This window comes from Arvicanthis niloticus, chromosome 25 (genome assembly GCF_011762505.2).
Source record: "Arvicanthis niloticus isolate mArvNil1 chromosome 25, mArvNil1.pat.X, whole genome shotgun sequence".
Classification (NCBI taxonomy): domain Eukaryota; kingdom Metazoa; phylum Chordata; class Mammalia; order Rodentia; family Muridae; genus Arvicanthis; species Arvicanthis niloticus.
This window is the reverse complement of record NC_133433.1, coordinates 26,973,980-26,989,848: the sequence shown is the minus strand read 5'-3', so window position 1 is coordinate 26,989,848 and position 15,869 is coordinate 26,973,980. Positions and strand designations below refer to the sequence as shown.

The 15,869-nt window shown below is 40.4% G+C and overlaps 1 protein-coding gene across 1 annotated transcript; it reads right to left on the bottom strand.

Annotated features, from left to right (window-relative positions):
• Positions 1-2,764: 2,764 nt before the first annotated feature.
• Positions 2,765-14,955, bottom strand: LOC143438581 (uncharacterized). The gene is made up of 5 exons (XM_076924279.1): positions 14,738-14,955; positions 11,884-12,012; positions 10,987-11,108; positions 4,529-4,642; positions 2,765-3,737 (listed from the first exon to the last, which is right to left on the bottom strand). The coding sequence occupies exons 2-4, from the start codon at positions 11,972-11,974 to the stop codon at positions 4,547-4,549; spliced, it is 309 nt and encodes a 102-aa protein (XP_076780394.1). The 5' UTR covers positions 11,975-12,012; positions 14,738-14,955; the 3' UTR covers positions 2,765-3,737; positions 4,529-4,546.
• Between the last annotated feature and the right edge of the window lie 914 nt (positions 14,956-15,869).

Genomic DNA, 15,869 nt, shown 5'->3' with positions numbered 1-15,869 from the left:
CCACAAAGGTGTGCCCCCACCTACCCCCCACTACCCACCCTTGAATTCCTCCCCACTCAGTGTTCAGCCTTCATGGGACCAAGGATCTCCTCTCCCACCCATGCCTGACAAGGCCATCCTCCCCTAAGTATACAGCTAAAGTCATGGGTGCCTCTCTTTGTGCTCCCAGGCTGGTGATTTAAACCCTGGGGAGCTCTGGTTGGCTGGCACTGTTGCTCTCCTCTTGGGGTCACCAACCCTTTCAGCTCCTTCAGTCCTCTAACTTCTCCATTGGGAACCCTTGATCAGATCAATGGGTTGCTTGGAGCATCCGCCTCTGGATATGTCAGACTCCGGCAGACCTTCGAGGAGACAGCTGCATCAGGCTCCTGTCAGCATGCACTTCCTGACATCCATATCAGCGTCTATCTTTGGTGACTGCACATGAGACAGATATCAATGTAGAGTGGTCTCCCGATGGCCCATCCTTGACTTTCTGTCCTCCAACTCACTCTTCTCCTGGTGTTGATCACCTTAATGAATATCTCCTGCTTTGATGTTCCTTTGGAGTTTGTAAGCACACAATATATTCACAAAGTTGATTCTGGCCAGATGGGTTTCTACAGCTTCATTATATTGCTGTTATAAACATTGGTAGTCTCTTGTCTATAGTTACATTTTCTCTACCTCATTTCACGGATAGACAGATACAGTTTTACTTTGTCACTTGAAGTGATGACCGGACCAGAAAGAGATGTTAGTATTTCCAAGAAAAAATAACTTACACTTTTTTTGTAATATCATTTGAGAAATCCATGAGCCATGTCCATGAAGTAATATGGGAGAAACTGAGTTTAAATTATTTCACTATTTGAACATTTTTTTCTACCTTCAGGATCACTGTCCTCCTTTCTTGAGTGTGCTGTCTATGCTTATGTCAATCTGACACACAAACTAGAGTTATCTGAAAAGAGGGAAACTCAATTGAGAAAATGCCTGCATAAGATCTGGCTCTAAAGGCTTTTCTTAATTAGTGATTAATGTGGGACGGCCCAGCCCATTTTTTGTGGAGTCATCTCTAGGCTGGTGATCCTGGGTTCAGTAAGAAAACAGGCTGAGCAAGCCATGTGAAGCAAGCGAATAAGCAACACTCCTCCACGGCCACTGCATCAGCTCCTGCCTCTAGAATCCTGCTCCATTTAAGTTTCTGTCCTGACTTCCTTTGGTGATAAACAGCAATGTGGAAGTGTAAGCTGAATAAACCCTTTCCTCCCCAACTTGCTTTTTGGTCGTGTTGTTTCAGTACAGCCATAGAAATACTAAGACACTGAGTTAGGGATAGCTTTTTTAACATAGTTCAAAAGAATCGCTCCTAAGGATCTGCAGCTAAGAGAATATACTTTCAGAGGATCCAAGTTAGGCTCCCAGCCCCCATGTCAGGTGGCTCATGACCACCTGTAACTCTAGCTCCAGGCAATCAAACAGTTTCTTCTGGCATCCGCATGCACCTGCATTCATGTAAACCGACCAGTCAACAATCACAGAAAAAGCAACTGAAATGCTCAGGGTAAAATACTTAGAAAGAGACCTGATAAGGCACCTTGAAGAACATCAATGCCATTTTAAGGAATGAAACCAGAACTCAAAATAGCCAATGAAAAATAAAAGAGGACCATCTGAGAAATAAAAAGAATAACAGGAAATTCTATCACAAAGAAAAATAAAGGTGAATCAAGACAGAGAGTATGAATAAGAATGAAATACTCTCTCCAGGGTAAAATACAGTGAGGATTGAAATAGCCATCGAGATTTTTACTCAGATCAGTCATAGCACATAAAATTTACTGTGGAATATCTGTACTATGGTTACAAGGTTGTGCACCTAGCAGTATAATATAATTCCAGAATATTTTATCATCCACAGAAACAAAAACAAAAGCAAAACTACAGACCATTTAGTAGTGGCTTCCCAATCCCTGCTTCCCTCCTAGCAACTTCTAGCTGTTACTACATTGCATCCCTTTCCTATGGAATTGCCTATTCTGAGTATTTCGCGTAAATATAGTCAACCTTTTGTGTTTGGCTTCATATTGGCATATTTCCAGAATTCGTCCATGTTGTAATTTCTATCAGCACTTCAGTCCTATTTATAACATTCTATTGCACATCAATTGGGTTTTTTTTTTCCCGCCTATTTATTCCATTGCTGTCCATAGCTGAGAAGGCCCTAGGAGTAAAGGAGACACAAGTAAGGAAGTTGCATTCTCTTCCTTGTATTCTGTTATTTGCCTAGCAGAATCTCCACTAATTCCAAGAGGTAGACCTCACTAGCCATACCTCAAAAGAAGCATTGATTGAAGTCTCTGCAGTGACTCAGAGACATTCTGGAACATGTATCATTTGTACCCTACTGTTGCTTATATACTGTATGTGTTGTTTCAATATTGTTTTAGCAACAGATTTTTTTAAGTCAGGTTGGGATGATCACAAATTAAACTAATGTTAGGAATATTGAGAAGGAAGTCTTTTTATAGACATAGCTTTTATTTCCTTAAAGTAAGATGATATATCCAAATTTGTGAAATTCAAAGAGAATTGTATAATTCTATCCTTTTTCACAATGAACTTAAGTCATTGCATACAACTGGCAACATCTGGGACTTTGAGTTGAACAGTTGAGTTAAAGTAGTGTCTCCTTATGGTTTTCTCATATACTGTTGCGCGAGCCTCTCGAGTCCCCTTCGCCCGCGAATAAGGACACGAGAGACAGTATTCGGGTAGTTACTGCAAATGAGGCTTTACTCTGTATCAGCAAACGTGGAAAACGCGGAAGGGGTGAAGACAGGAAGAGGCCCCACTTAAATACACCCTAGAGTGACGTATTCACTTCTGATTGGCTGTTCGCTCACCACCCAATATCACGCCTCGGGATTGGCCAGTGACTTTGGCGGGCTTTCTGCCTTTGCAGCTGCACAGTTACTTGTTTACTACTGGGAAGACATGATGTCAGCGCCATCTTGGAAAGGCGAACGTATAACCACTGACCACGGCTTCCTACATCTCTCCCTGTTTAAATTATTAATATGAAACAGCCTTTTGCCTATTAAGCGCAGCACCAATCAAGATTCGAACTCAAGCCCGATCAAGCAAACTCCATCTTGGGGGAATAAGCGATCAAGAGCTTATAGCCCAAAGATTCTCTCTTACCCTTCCAGGTGCGATGGAAACAAGTCCTCTGGGTGCAAGGGCTAAGGGGAAGTAAAGAGGAATTGACACCCGTCCCTGTGCAATGGAGTATAGCTCCCAGGAGTGCAAGGGCTGTCAACCTACTATTCAGGTACCACAGCTATTAGGCAAGGGCTGGCTGGACTTAGACCTCTCATCGACCCAGTGCAATGGGCTGAACCCTTGAGGTGCATCAACTGAGGGTCTCAGTCATCAGCTACTTTCTTACCCTAGATAGTCAAATTTCAGGGAGAGATGCTTGCTCCAAGGCTGCGAGTGCTTGGGCTAAAGCGGCCTTGTCACGTTTTTGTTGGGCTCTGAGCTTACAGACCAACCATCATGAACACTAATCCACAACATAGGGCTGTACCAAACAGGCCTATCCCCCCTTTTAGAAAGAAAGAAAGAAAAGGCAGAAGAAATTCAAGAAGTAAAATCTCCAGGGGTAACAGGTTCCACTCATGTTCCTTCAAGGTTCGAAATCTGGTTCTTCAATTGCTGTTGCACCTGGTCCAACTCCCCATTCCACTTCCCTTTTAAATAAGCAGAAAGATTATGGCTTTGAATAAATGTATCATTCACAAATCTCAGAGGTGTAATACCTGGATGTGGGGTTGCTGACACGCAGCTTATTTGAACCACATCCGTGAGCTGCTCCACATGGGCTTGGAGCCAATCAACTCTCTGATTGACCAACAGGATGTCTGATATGCATCCACTTTCTGTAAAATGGTCAAATCCTCAGAAGTCTTTTCTAAGATTTGATTAACAACAGTAGCTGCTGTACTTGATTAACCAGCTGTGGCATTTTCAAAGATCATCTGTTCTATCACTGGCATTGCTTGCTCTGAGCTCGCGGGGCACTCCCCGTGTGTCTGCCGGCAGTATGCCATTTCACAGAGCAAACTGTCTCTCTCCTCTGCCTGCCTTTCGCACCACGCTCCCTTGTTCTGGCTCTGCCTTGTTGCAAGCCGCCACAGGTAGCAGAGCGCAGACGCTTCCCCAAAGATTCTGTCATAAAGGAGGATCCTTTTTTCCTCCGACCTCTCTCCACCCGCCGGTGGAGGTTTCATAAGCTTAATGGACTCTGCAGTAGTCCTTGTTCCCTTTGAGTACTCTATCCTATGACCAGGCCTTTTTGCCTGTTGCCGGCTAACACGCCCTGGTTCTGATAGCCTGGAGCAGACCAGTCTTGAAACCTCTTGACTTGCCCTAATAGCTGAAAGCAACGCAAACAAGAGGCTAGCTATTGTTGCGGTGGCAATGGGTGAATATCTACCCGCAACGAAGGTTTCTACCCCAGGAATACCTTCCAAAGACGTACCTCGAATCCTGCAATCTTTTAACCCTCCCCGAGTCTCGGGGGCCTTCCGCAGCGCCTTGAAATTCCTGGGTTCTCGGCACCAGATGTTGCGCACGCCTCTCGAGTCCCCTTCGCCTGCGAATAAGGACACGAGAGACAGTATTCGGGTAGTTACTGCAAACGAGGCTTTACTCTGTAACAGCAAACGTGGAAAACGCGGAAGGACGCGGAAGGGCTGAAGACAGGAAGAGGCCCCACTTAAATACACCCTAGAGTGATGTATTTACTTCTGATTGGCTGTTCGCTCACCACCCAATACTACGCCTAGGGATTGGCCAGTGACTTTGGCGGGCTTTCTGCCTTTGCAGCTGCGCAGGTACTTGTTTACTACTGGGAAGACACGATGTCAGCGCCATCTTGGAAAGGCGAACGTATAACCACTGACCACAGCTTCCTACAATATACTTTTTTGGTAGTCAGCAATATTGATTATACTTTTACATGCTTAGTTACATTCATTGTCTTGGTTTCTTATGTACTTGTTGAATATTTCATCCTTTTCAAAAAGGACTACTTTGTCTTATTATCATGGCTATAGATGAAAAAAAATTGTCATGCACGCATTGTATTTTCTCCGAGCATATAATTGATCATTTCCTTGACTTACTACTATGTTTCAAAAAGTAGAAACTTTTTGATTTTGATGGAATACAGTATGAAAATTTTCTTTTATTGTTAGTGTTTTATATCTTAAAATTTTTGATCACCCAAAGTCATAAATATTTTTCTACTTTTCTTTTAACTTCTAAATTTAGAGCAATGATACATTACTGATTAATTTCTGTACATAGTATAAGGTAAGCATTATATCATATTTTGAAAATTCAATAGGCCATCTGTAATTGCTGAAAAGAGTATCCTTTTCCACACTCAATTATTTTAAGATCAATATTAAACATCAGTTGACCTTATACATGGAAATCTTTTTCTGAATTTCGTTTCATTCATATTCTTGCACTTAGTCCCTTTTTATTTTTATTTTACATCCTGACCACAGTTTCCTCTCCTTCCTCTCCTCTACCCTCCCACCAAAATCCTCTTCTGTTTGTCTTCAGAAAAAGCCAGACCTTCTATAGATATCAATCAGCCCTGTCAAGTTGCAGTAAGATTAAGCATTTCCTCTCCTATTAATGCTAAATGAGACAGACCAATAAAGGGAAAGAGTCCCAAAAAGAGTCAGAGACAGCTCCTGATCCTTCTGTTAGGGGTCCCACAAGAATACCAAGCCACAAAAATGTAACATATGTGCAGAGGGCCTAGGTCAGTCCCGTGCAGGTTCCTTAGTTGTTGGTTCAGTCTAGTAGTTTGGGGTTTTCCAATTTTCTTTTCCAGAGAGTGACTTGTGTCATCATATACTAACAAATTTTTGGATCAGAGCAAGATTCTTTTCTACCTTCTTATCCAAAGAAAATATGCTAGGATTTTTTTAATTGGAATTTCACTGATTCAATTAATCTATTGAGTCAATACTGAGTCCAGTAATTTTAAATTTTACTATTTAGATTTTACATGTTATAAATTACTAAATTTCCAGAACCATGAACACAGTACATCTTTATTTATATGGGTTAAGATTTTTATTTGTGTGTATGTATACATGTGCATATGTATAGGCACACAATACATACATGCCAAAGGATGATATCAAGAATCTTCATCAATAACTCTCAACCTTATCTTTGAAAAGGGGTCTCTTGCTAAACCTGGAACGATTTACACAGATGAACATGCCACAGGAATCTTCCAGGCTCCACAACACCCTACACTGGCATTACAGAGGCTCACAACCATTCCAAGACTTGTTATGACAGATGGGGATCTGAACCTGGATCATCATGCTTGTATGGCAAACAGTTTACCAACTAAGCAATCTACCCTACCCCTTCAGTTTCTTCCTGCTGGCCTCTGACAGCTTGCATCTTTCAAGTAATTTTTATATTCCATCTGTTAAATTTTATTTAGTATTTCTCCCTATCTCATGTCTTTGTGTTCCTATAACAAAATGCCTGAGATTACATAATTTATAAGTGATAAAATTAATTTCTCACAATTATGGAGGCTAAGAATTGTAGGCCACAGCACTGATAGCTTCAGCTGTTGCAGAAGGCTATTCTCTCTGCTTCCCATCTCCCTGGCAGCTTGGTTCTGGGTCATCACAAAAGAAATACAATGCACTGAGTCTTCATGTATAATAAGCACAGAAGAGGCAAATTTGGTCACTCACAGCCTTATATAAGACATAAATCTATCCATGATAGCATCATGGTCTGATGGCCACATAAATCTCCTTTTTTAATACCATCACCTTGATGATTAACATGAATTTTTAATGCTACACAAACATTCAGACCACAGCATCCAACTAATATCTTTGGTGTCTGCAGTGATGTCTCCTCTTTCATTCTTGACATTGTTGGTTAGTGTTTATGCTGTCTCTCTCTTGTGTGTCATTTTGGTGTTTTTACATAGTCCCCCTCTGTACTCTTGCTGGTCTTATGCTTACCATATATTGCCTTGTGCTTGACTGTAATCTCACAATCCTGTCCCATTCTCTCAAGTTCTGAAATTTCATGTTATATGCTGCTTCATCTGACTTCCTTTTAAATTTCAACTGATGTTTATCAATCTTATGAATCTCCCCAGGGAATTTACTGGTTTGTTAGGGATTTTTGCTTTGATTTGTTTTGAGGTTTTTTGGGGGGTTTGGGGGTTTGTTAGTTTTTTTCTGTAATTGTTACTGTCATTCTGCTTTTATTTCCTGGAAATTATTTCTGAAAGTAATTTTTAAACATATATCTGGAAATAACTGGGTTTACAAAAAGACAGTCATTTTACTATCATTTAACTGAAAATATTATCTAATTTAGATAGTTTATTCTCTACCCAGGAATTATTTAGACATAAAGTGTTAAATTTCCAAACATGGATATATTTTTAAGTAATATTATTTAAATTAGCTTCTAATTTAGTTTGTTGTCAAAGCGCATATTACATAGTTTCAATCCTATACCACAGCACATATCTTAGTGAGCAATCACAGACACTTGAAAAGAATGAGATTTTGCTGTCGTTAGTTACTACAATTTATTAAATTGGTGCTGCTTCTGAGTGTTTTAAATTGCTTTTTTTTTTCTGCTTACAGGGTACATATTAAAGTCCCCTGCTGTGATTGTGGAATCCTCCTTAAAAATCTGCTAGGTTTATTCATATATTTTGAAACTCTGAAATTAGTTTCAAGTATACTGTTTTGGGGATTTCCCATTATTTACCATCTTATCATTTCAAGTAGCTCTTTCCCTTAGAACCTACTCATGACCTCCCCTCTATCTTGTCATGTAAGTACCCAGTTTCCATGTTTATTGTTGACCTGGCATATATGTTGCTACCTTTTCACTTTCAATCTGAGCTTGTACTTGGATTAGTCAATGCCTTTTAATTTTCTATTTTTTATTTTTTGTATTAGCTTTTTAGGAAAATCTCTAATTATTATTTTTATTGGTATTGTTTAGCTGGTCTAATTTTAATTCACAAAACACTGTCAGCAGGCCTCAACCAATGGCCACCAAAAGTGGTATAGAATCAATTTATCTTCCTATCCAGAACTAAAACTTGTTCAAAATATACAAAAGCCATAGTTTTCAGATATTGACCACTAGCCAGTGGCATCTATTTCCTGTTTCCAAAGGCTTGCCTCATGTGTTGTGCCAGTTTAATGTTCACAATGAAAAATTAGTCCTGGAGCTGCTGACTTTTAACATGGGGCACGCCCTAATGTGGACAGAGTATTTCATATTTTTATTAGTCATCATTTATATTTTGATGCAAGAAACTAGACTTGAGTCATTGAGTTTAGCTTGTGGGAAAAATAGAAGCTCTTTGGAATTCTGAAAAGGAAATGTTAGCAATTTTGTGACCCTAGAAACATTTCTTCTATATGTGATGTCCCCATTTTGTTTTTCATAGCAACTCAACAAGTACTATGTGATGTCCACCATTAATAAATGAGAAGATTGGACTCTAAGAACTTATGCATCATATCCAGAGGTAGCCAAATAGAGATTGAGGTCTGGCGATCAAAAGCAGGAGCCAGAGTTCTTACATACACACCTTCTCTTCAACTTTGTCACCATAACCTCATTTTGAGACCGATTTCAAAGGTTTAAGTAAGTAGAGATTCGGGTATCTTTTTGTGTTCAGTCATGAATGTCATAAAAAATAATGAATGTAAATAAAGTCCATTCCTAAATGCATAAACTTTTCTAGTCAAAATAATATTCTGTAATAATTCACTTGGTAAGAACATAGCCACATCATCTGTGATGAATGAAATTCCAAAACCTATTTTCAGCTATTGTTACTGACACAGTAATGCATCCTAGGATTGTTCTGTTATCATTAGAATTGTAGATGGGCAAACTTGATGCTCTTATGTTGTTTCACCTTTGGCTTTGATTATCCTGTTGCTTTAGCAATAGAGGATATGATCTAGACAACAGCTGCTTCACAATGTCGCACCCCAAGAACATAGGTATGATTACAAAAATAGCCAGTTCTCATGAGCATTTGCCAGCAGTTTATTGCTGAGATGCATCCTAGAAAGCCATAGACTGTATGTCTGGCTCTCTCTCTATTCATTTTTCCAGGGACCTATGGCACACACTAATCACAGACAGAAAAGGAGAAATATGCCCATAGCATGGAAGTTCATGCCCTGTCTCCTAATCGCATTCCACTGGAAGATTTCCTGGTGGCAGCGAGAAAATAAAAGACAATGTGAGGATTATGAGACACTCTCCTCAGAATGAGTATATGTGACACCGGGTGACAAATTTGAATGCTCTGCTGCTTGTGATGCTTCAAACAAAGAGTGATCAATGGGTGTCACTTGGCACTAAATTTAAAACAGACAGTAGACCTTGATTAACAAGAAGTATATCATAAAGCTTACTATTTGGGGGGAGAAAACTTGGATTATAAAGAAACCAGGTCATTTTAATATTTTATTCAAAGAATGGCTGCTCTGGTCCTGCTGTCAGAGCAGGGCCAACTCTGCTGTAGCCTACTACTCATCTTCCAGAAAAAAGACCTTGGAGCCTGGATATCATCTTGGCCTTGAGGCATTACAGTAATTTTGATCCTCAGAAAAAGTTGCATTTTATTTAGAATATCATGCTAATGTATAAGGGCAGAATTGTTGAGACACATTTCAGATGCGACAACAAAAACCAAACAAAAAACTGTGTAGGCCAACCACTATAAAATGAAATCATTCAATGAGAATGTTTTGGACCCTCTGCCCTCTACCTATTATGTCCAAAAGCATGAGGAAATGAAATGTCTATATAATTAGAAATAGCAATCCTAAGTGGTTGGTGCTCCTTATCTCTTTATGCTAGGGCTTTCACTTAAGCATACACCCCTCTCTCCTCCCCAGCATCCTTCAGCATACACCCCTCTCTCCTCCCCAGCATCCTTCAGCATACACCCCTCTCTCCTCCCCAGCATCCTTCAGTTAGGGTATTAATATTCTACTACCATTGTTGGTTTGTAGTCAACATTTTCATGTTGCTTTGGTAGAGCTGTATTTGTGACATAATATTCATTTGTTTATCTATTTATAAGAAAACACAATTTGGATAGGTGCTGTCTTAGTTAAGGTTTCTATTGCTACAATGAAACACCGTGACTAAAAAGAGCAAGTTGAGTAGGAAAGGGTTTATTCAGCTTACACTTGCATGTTGCTGTTCAGTATCAAAGGAAGTCATAACAGAGACTCAAATAAGCCTGGAACCTGGAGGCAGAAGCAGATATAGAGGTCACAGGGTTGTGCTGCTTGCTTACTTACTCTCTGAGGCTTACTCAGTTTGCTTTTTAATAGAACCCAGGACCACCAGCCCAGGAATGGATGGCACCACCCACAAGTGGCTGGTCCCTCCCTCATCAATGACTAATTCAGAAAATGCCTTACAGCCAAATCTTATGGGAGCATTGTCTCAATTGATATTTCCTGCTTTCAGATATGTGTGCCAGGTTGACATAAGACTAGCCAGCACAGGTGCTCTAGAAAAAAGCTAAATAAAAAAAAAAAAATCAGACAATCTCATACTAGAAAGAAGGATATAGGTTTACAGTTAGAAATCCTCCAATCACTGGAGTAGACAAGGACAAAGTAACATGGCACACAAGCTGTGCAGACCCATGGGTCTAGAATCAATTGCAATAAGTCAAAACATCATAGAAAATTATTTTGTCTGTGTCTTGAGCAATAGGGATCCATCATGTTTGTGAAGCTGCATTACCGGTGCCCACTGCCACCCCACTCCTACCAAACAAAGCCATCATGTGCCTGTGTTCTGTTTCTTGCCCAACAGATGGTGATAGACCATCCACAGGCATCCTCTCCCTTGGTCATTATTTACCTTCTTTCTTTCAGTGGCTGTATCCTTTTGGAATAGGAGAAATATACAACATGATGAATCCACCACTGCTAAGAATACAGTGACCAATGCTAAGTCTGCCTTTTGTTGGGAGGCACCAGAACCTAAAAATAATACAAGAGGATGGCAACATGTCAGAAACCTCCCTGCTGCAAACATAAGATACAACATGGGTACTCCTTGCATTGATATGAAACTTTGAGGGTATATAATTAGATCACACAGAATGATAGATGACCCAAAGCAACTTGGGAAGGAAAGGGTCTATTTGGCTTATTCTTCCACATCACAGTCCATCATTGAGGAAATTCAGGTCAGGAACTCAAGAAAGAGCAGAGAGACTGGAGCCAGGGAGAAATCTTCTGATTAGTTCATTCTCCATGGCTTGTTCAGCCTGCTTTCTTATGCCACTCAGGACCACCTCGTCAGGAAGTGATACTGCCCACAATAGTCTAGGCCACCCCACTTCAATCAATAATCCAAAAACATGCCTACAAGACAATCTGATGGAGGCTTTTTCTTAATTGAGATTCTCTCTTCTCAGGTGACTAGTTTGTGTCAACTTGACAAAAATATGACCAGCATGGTAGAAAGAAACATGTTTTAGAGCTCTGAATTTTTTCAGAGTTTTTTGATAAAACACAAACCTATTCCCAGGAGCTGCTTCTAGAAAAAGTTCCACATTCTTAGTTCTCACAGCTCTCCTCCATAACTTAGGTATCTGTCTCTTTCACCTGCATCCAGGATCCATCTATCATCAACACTTACAGTCTCGGCTCATTGCAGTAGGGGAGAGGAGATGATGATAAACTGCCTCAGTGTAGGCATTCTGCCTGTCTTACTCACTGCTAAATTCCAGATCCTAGCATATGGTCTTACCTGAACCAATGCTCCAATAAATAATTGGTGAATGGATGTTACTTCTAGGAAACAGTTTGAAACTCAGGCTGGTGGTCTGGGAAGTCACCATTTAACTTGAAACTGAAGACAGGACCTAAAGGAAGAGTGCTTCAGGTAGAAGGAACAGTAAGAGCAAAGACCATGGTTTCAGAATAAAATAAAACACCTCCCTCTCTGCTTCTCACCTCAACAATGGATCCCACCACTTCCCTATGCCTTCTTCCCATCATCTTTTGCAAATGTAATGAGCAATGTTGTGCTAGTTTTTTTTTTTAATCCCCTGACAACCCAAGTGGAACTGATGTAACTGGTGAAGACATTGACCACAAGCAAACTTTTAACCCAAAAGGCAATTCAGTAACTTAGAGTTTCTATGTTTTGTGTTAACCAACAGAAGCATTGTGAGGTTTACTATCGGAATTGTGAGAGGGAAACCAAGCCCTTTCTTCATAGCATTGCCTTGTCCACAGAGTGCAGCGTATGTTGATACGTAGAACATTTGAAGTTGTCCTGAATGTACCAAGCATAACACAAATATGAAAATTTCCATTGCCATATATTGAGTCTAAATAGCAGCAGCATTAATGTGGTTTGAGAATATTCTATTATGATAAAATAAAATGACCACAGCATTAAAACGTCATGCAAATTATTTTAGAGTGCACACCACTGAGACTAATGAAGGCTCAACTTGAATTCTGTCAGAAGGACAACCCTTAAGCATGTAAAGCAGATACTCATCTATTATGTCACACATGGCCAAAAAGGCTTAGGGACCTCCCTTTAAGAAAATACCAGTTTTGCACTCTGCACACATATAACCCTTCAAAAGAGCTGTCTCCGCCTTGGTGCCATCCCCCGGTTCTATTTGGAGAAGTGAGAGTATTCCACGCCCATGCTGTCATGTAACCTTTCCTGAAGGTTCTCATACAGATGAAATGCCACTTGATACAGAGAGAAGGAGAAGCATTTTGCCAATTCAGCTGATTCTTCGGCTTCAAAGTGATTGAGTGAACCGAACTAATTCAGGGCTCCACTTTACATTTTTGGCAAATGAGCAAATATGCAGATTGGTACACACAGATGTGTCTGCTAGTTACCACAGGAGCAGTTCCCAAAGCCAAGTTCATTGAGCTGTGCTCTAATTAGTGAGAGGATCGTAGCAAGTATACAATTATCCTGCAACCTGTTGCACTTTCATCTGCTCTCAATTCCCTTTCATTTCAGCACATTCAGGCTGAACTTACAATGAACTCTATAGAATAAAGGTGGCAGTCTTAAGAGTGGAGCAGTTTCTGTGTCTGTCCTGTGTGCTTTGAAATGGTTGAGTAACTGCCTTTGAAGCAACCAGAATCTGTTCTCATCTACTCTCTCTGTTTAACTCCAATGTTATATCCACGCTATGGTTATGATTGTTTACAGTGCTGTCCAGAATTCCATAGATTTTTCCTAAAGGTAAGGGTTTGGTGGCTTCTTGTAGCATCATTCAGTTCACTCATTCAGTTTTCCTGTCAATTGCACTGTGCCAGGCCCCTTGCAGTGCAAAAAGGTGGCTTCTATGGCTGTAGAATTTATAAAGCGGAGAAACAAATTATAATATAGTGTACTGAGCACAGGGTAGAAGAATAAACTCTGTGTCATGAGTTTATAGGTGACTCAGCAGCTACTCAGTGATACAGGGTGAGAGCGGAGGGGGAAGGGAGGGAGGAAGAGATGGAGAAAGAGAACATATGTGGACGTCAGAGGACAACTTTTTAAGAGTCGTTCTCTCCTTCCACCCTGGGATCCAAGGACTGAAGTCAGGGTGTCAGGCTTGAAGTGGGGCTTTTTATGTTCTGAACCATCTCAACACTATAGCTTTTTTTTTTTCATTTTTCTCATTTCTTTATTTGCTTTCTGAATTAGAGTAATGATGGTCATATTAGATAAATCTGGAACAGCAGTTCTCATCCCTTTCACAGGGGTCACCTAAGACATTAGAAAACAGTTATTTACAGTATGATTCCTAACCATAGTAAAATTACAGTTATGAAAGTAATTTTATGTTTAGGAGTCACGACAACATGATTAAAATGATGCATTGTTAGGAAGGTTGAGAACCACTGCCCAAGGAAGTCTATGGAGGCTGGCAGGAAGAGGCTATCTGGGAACTAGGTATTTTAAAATATTTTTTTCAGTCACTAAAATAGAGCTACTCCTGTTAAGAGTGGATGGCCATTTCAACACTAGAGAAGAATATAGTCCATTGGAGTAATCCCATTGTGAAGCTGGGGTTGGGCCCCAGCTCTGATGGTGAGCGGACCAGCAATCCATGTAGAACTAGAAATGCAGGTAGAATATCTATTTGATTAAAAATCCAAGAAGTAGTGTAGTGCCCAACTAACACATACTTCCAAAATAGTGATTATGCTTATGTCAAGGGGGAATAAAAGTGTTTTCTTTTCATTGGGACTTAAATGTTTTTGAGCCTAATTAAATAAATGGAAATTATAGGTATTTCATTTGACCTCAGATATATTATAAAAAGTTAATACCAAACCTTCCCTATATCAAAAGTTTGGAAACTTTTCTATTTAATATTTTCTGTGGCTAAGGGAGCATTCAGGAAAAAAGAGTAGAAAGACTCCACAACCCAGAATACCAGAAAGCCTGCAGGCTATGAAATCAGCTCTCCTAGAAATGGCTGCATATATAAGATTAGAACAAGGAAAATATTAATACATCTGTTAAAATGGAAAGCAGGAAACCCTACAGGATCATTCCCTGGACAAAGAGTTACAGGATAACAAATTAAGAATGTGGAGGAACATAGGAATGGTTTAGAGGAAGGTACCTGGGGGGTCCCTGTCTTCAGTCCAATGGTTATCTGTGAGTATCTGCCTCTGTATTTGTCAAGCTCTGGACACTGCTATATCAGGCTCCTGTCAGCAAGCACTTCTTGGCATCAGCAATAGTGTCTGTGTTTGGTTTCTGCATATGGGATGGATCCCCAGGTGGGGCAGTCTCTGGATGGCCTTTTCTTCAGTCTGCTCCACTCTTTGTCCCTGTATATCTGTTAGACAGGAGCAATTCTGGGTTAATATTTTTGAGATGGGTGGGTGACCCCATCCCTTATCCAGGAGCAGTGCCTAACCTAATCTTTGCTATATGTGTGGCTTCTTCAGAGAACTTCAGCTCCACCTGCCAAGTGTCTTTTTACATGCTAAGGTGGCTGAGGGTTTGTTGACCACAGGCTGAGAGCTGGCCGCGAGAATCGACTGTACATTGGAAGGTTAGGACTTCCAGTCCACTACTTAACCTCTGGATATGGTCTCTATCGGTTCTCCCTCCCCTTTGTTGGGTATTTCAGCTAATGTCATCCCTGTTGGGTCCTAAGAGCCTCTTCCTTTCCTGGCATCTGGAATTTTCTGGTAGCTAACCCCAGTTCCCCATTCCCCATTGCTACACACCTCTTCTCAATTTCCTGACCCTCTGTATGTCACTCCCATCTCCTCTCATGCCTGTTTCTGTCCCCCTCTTTTTCTCCCCCCCCCCCCCGTCTTTCTCCCAAACCCCTCCTACCCTCTGTCTCCTGTGATTATTTTGTTTCCCGTTCTAAGTAGGACTGAAGCACCCACGCTTTGGATATTCTTTCTCTTTTCTGTGTGTTTAGTGTTTCAATTATTATGTGATGGGAGGAATTTCTTTTCTGGTCCAATCTAATTGGGGTTCCGTAGGCTTCTTGTATGTTTATTGGCATCTCCTTCTTTAGGTTGGGGAAGTTTTCTTCTATGATTTGGTTGAAAATGTTTTCTGGTCTTTTATGCTGGGAATCTTCGCTCTCTTCTATACCTATTATTCTTAGGATTAGCCTTTTCATTGTGTCCTGGATTTCCTGAATGTTTTGAGTTAGGAGTTTTTATGCTCTGTATTTTCTTTAACCATTGTATCAATATCTTCTGTGGTATTTTCTATGCCTGAGATTC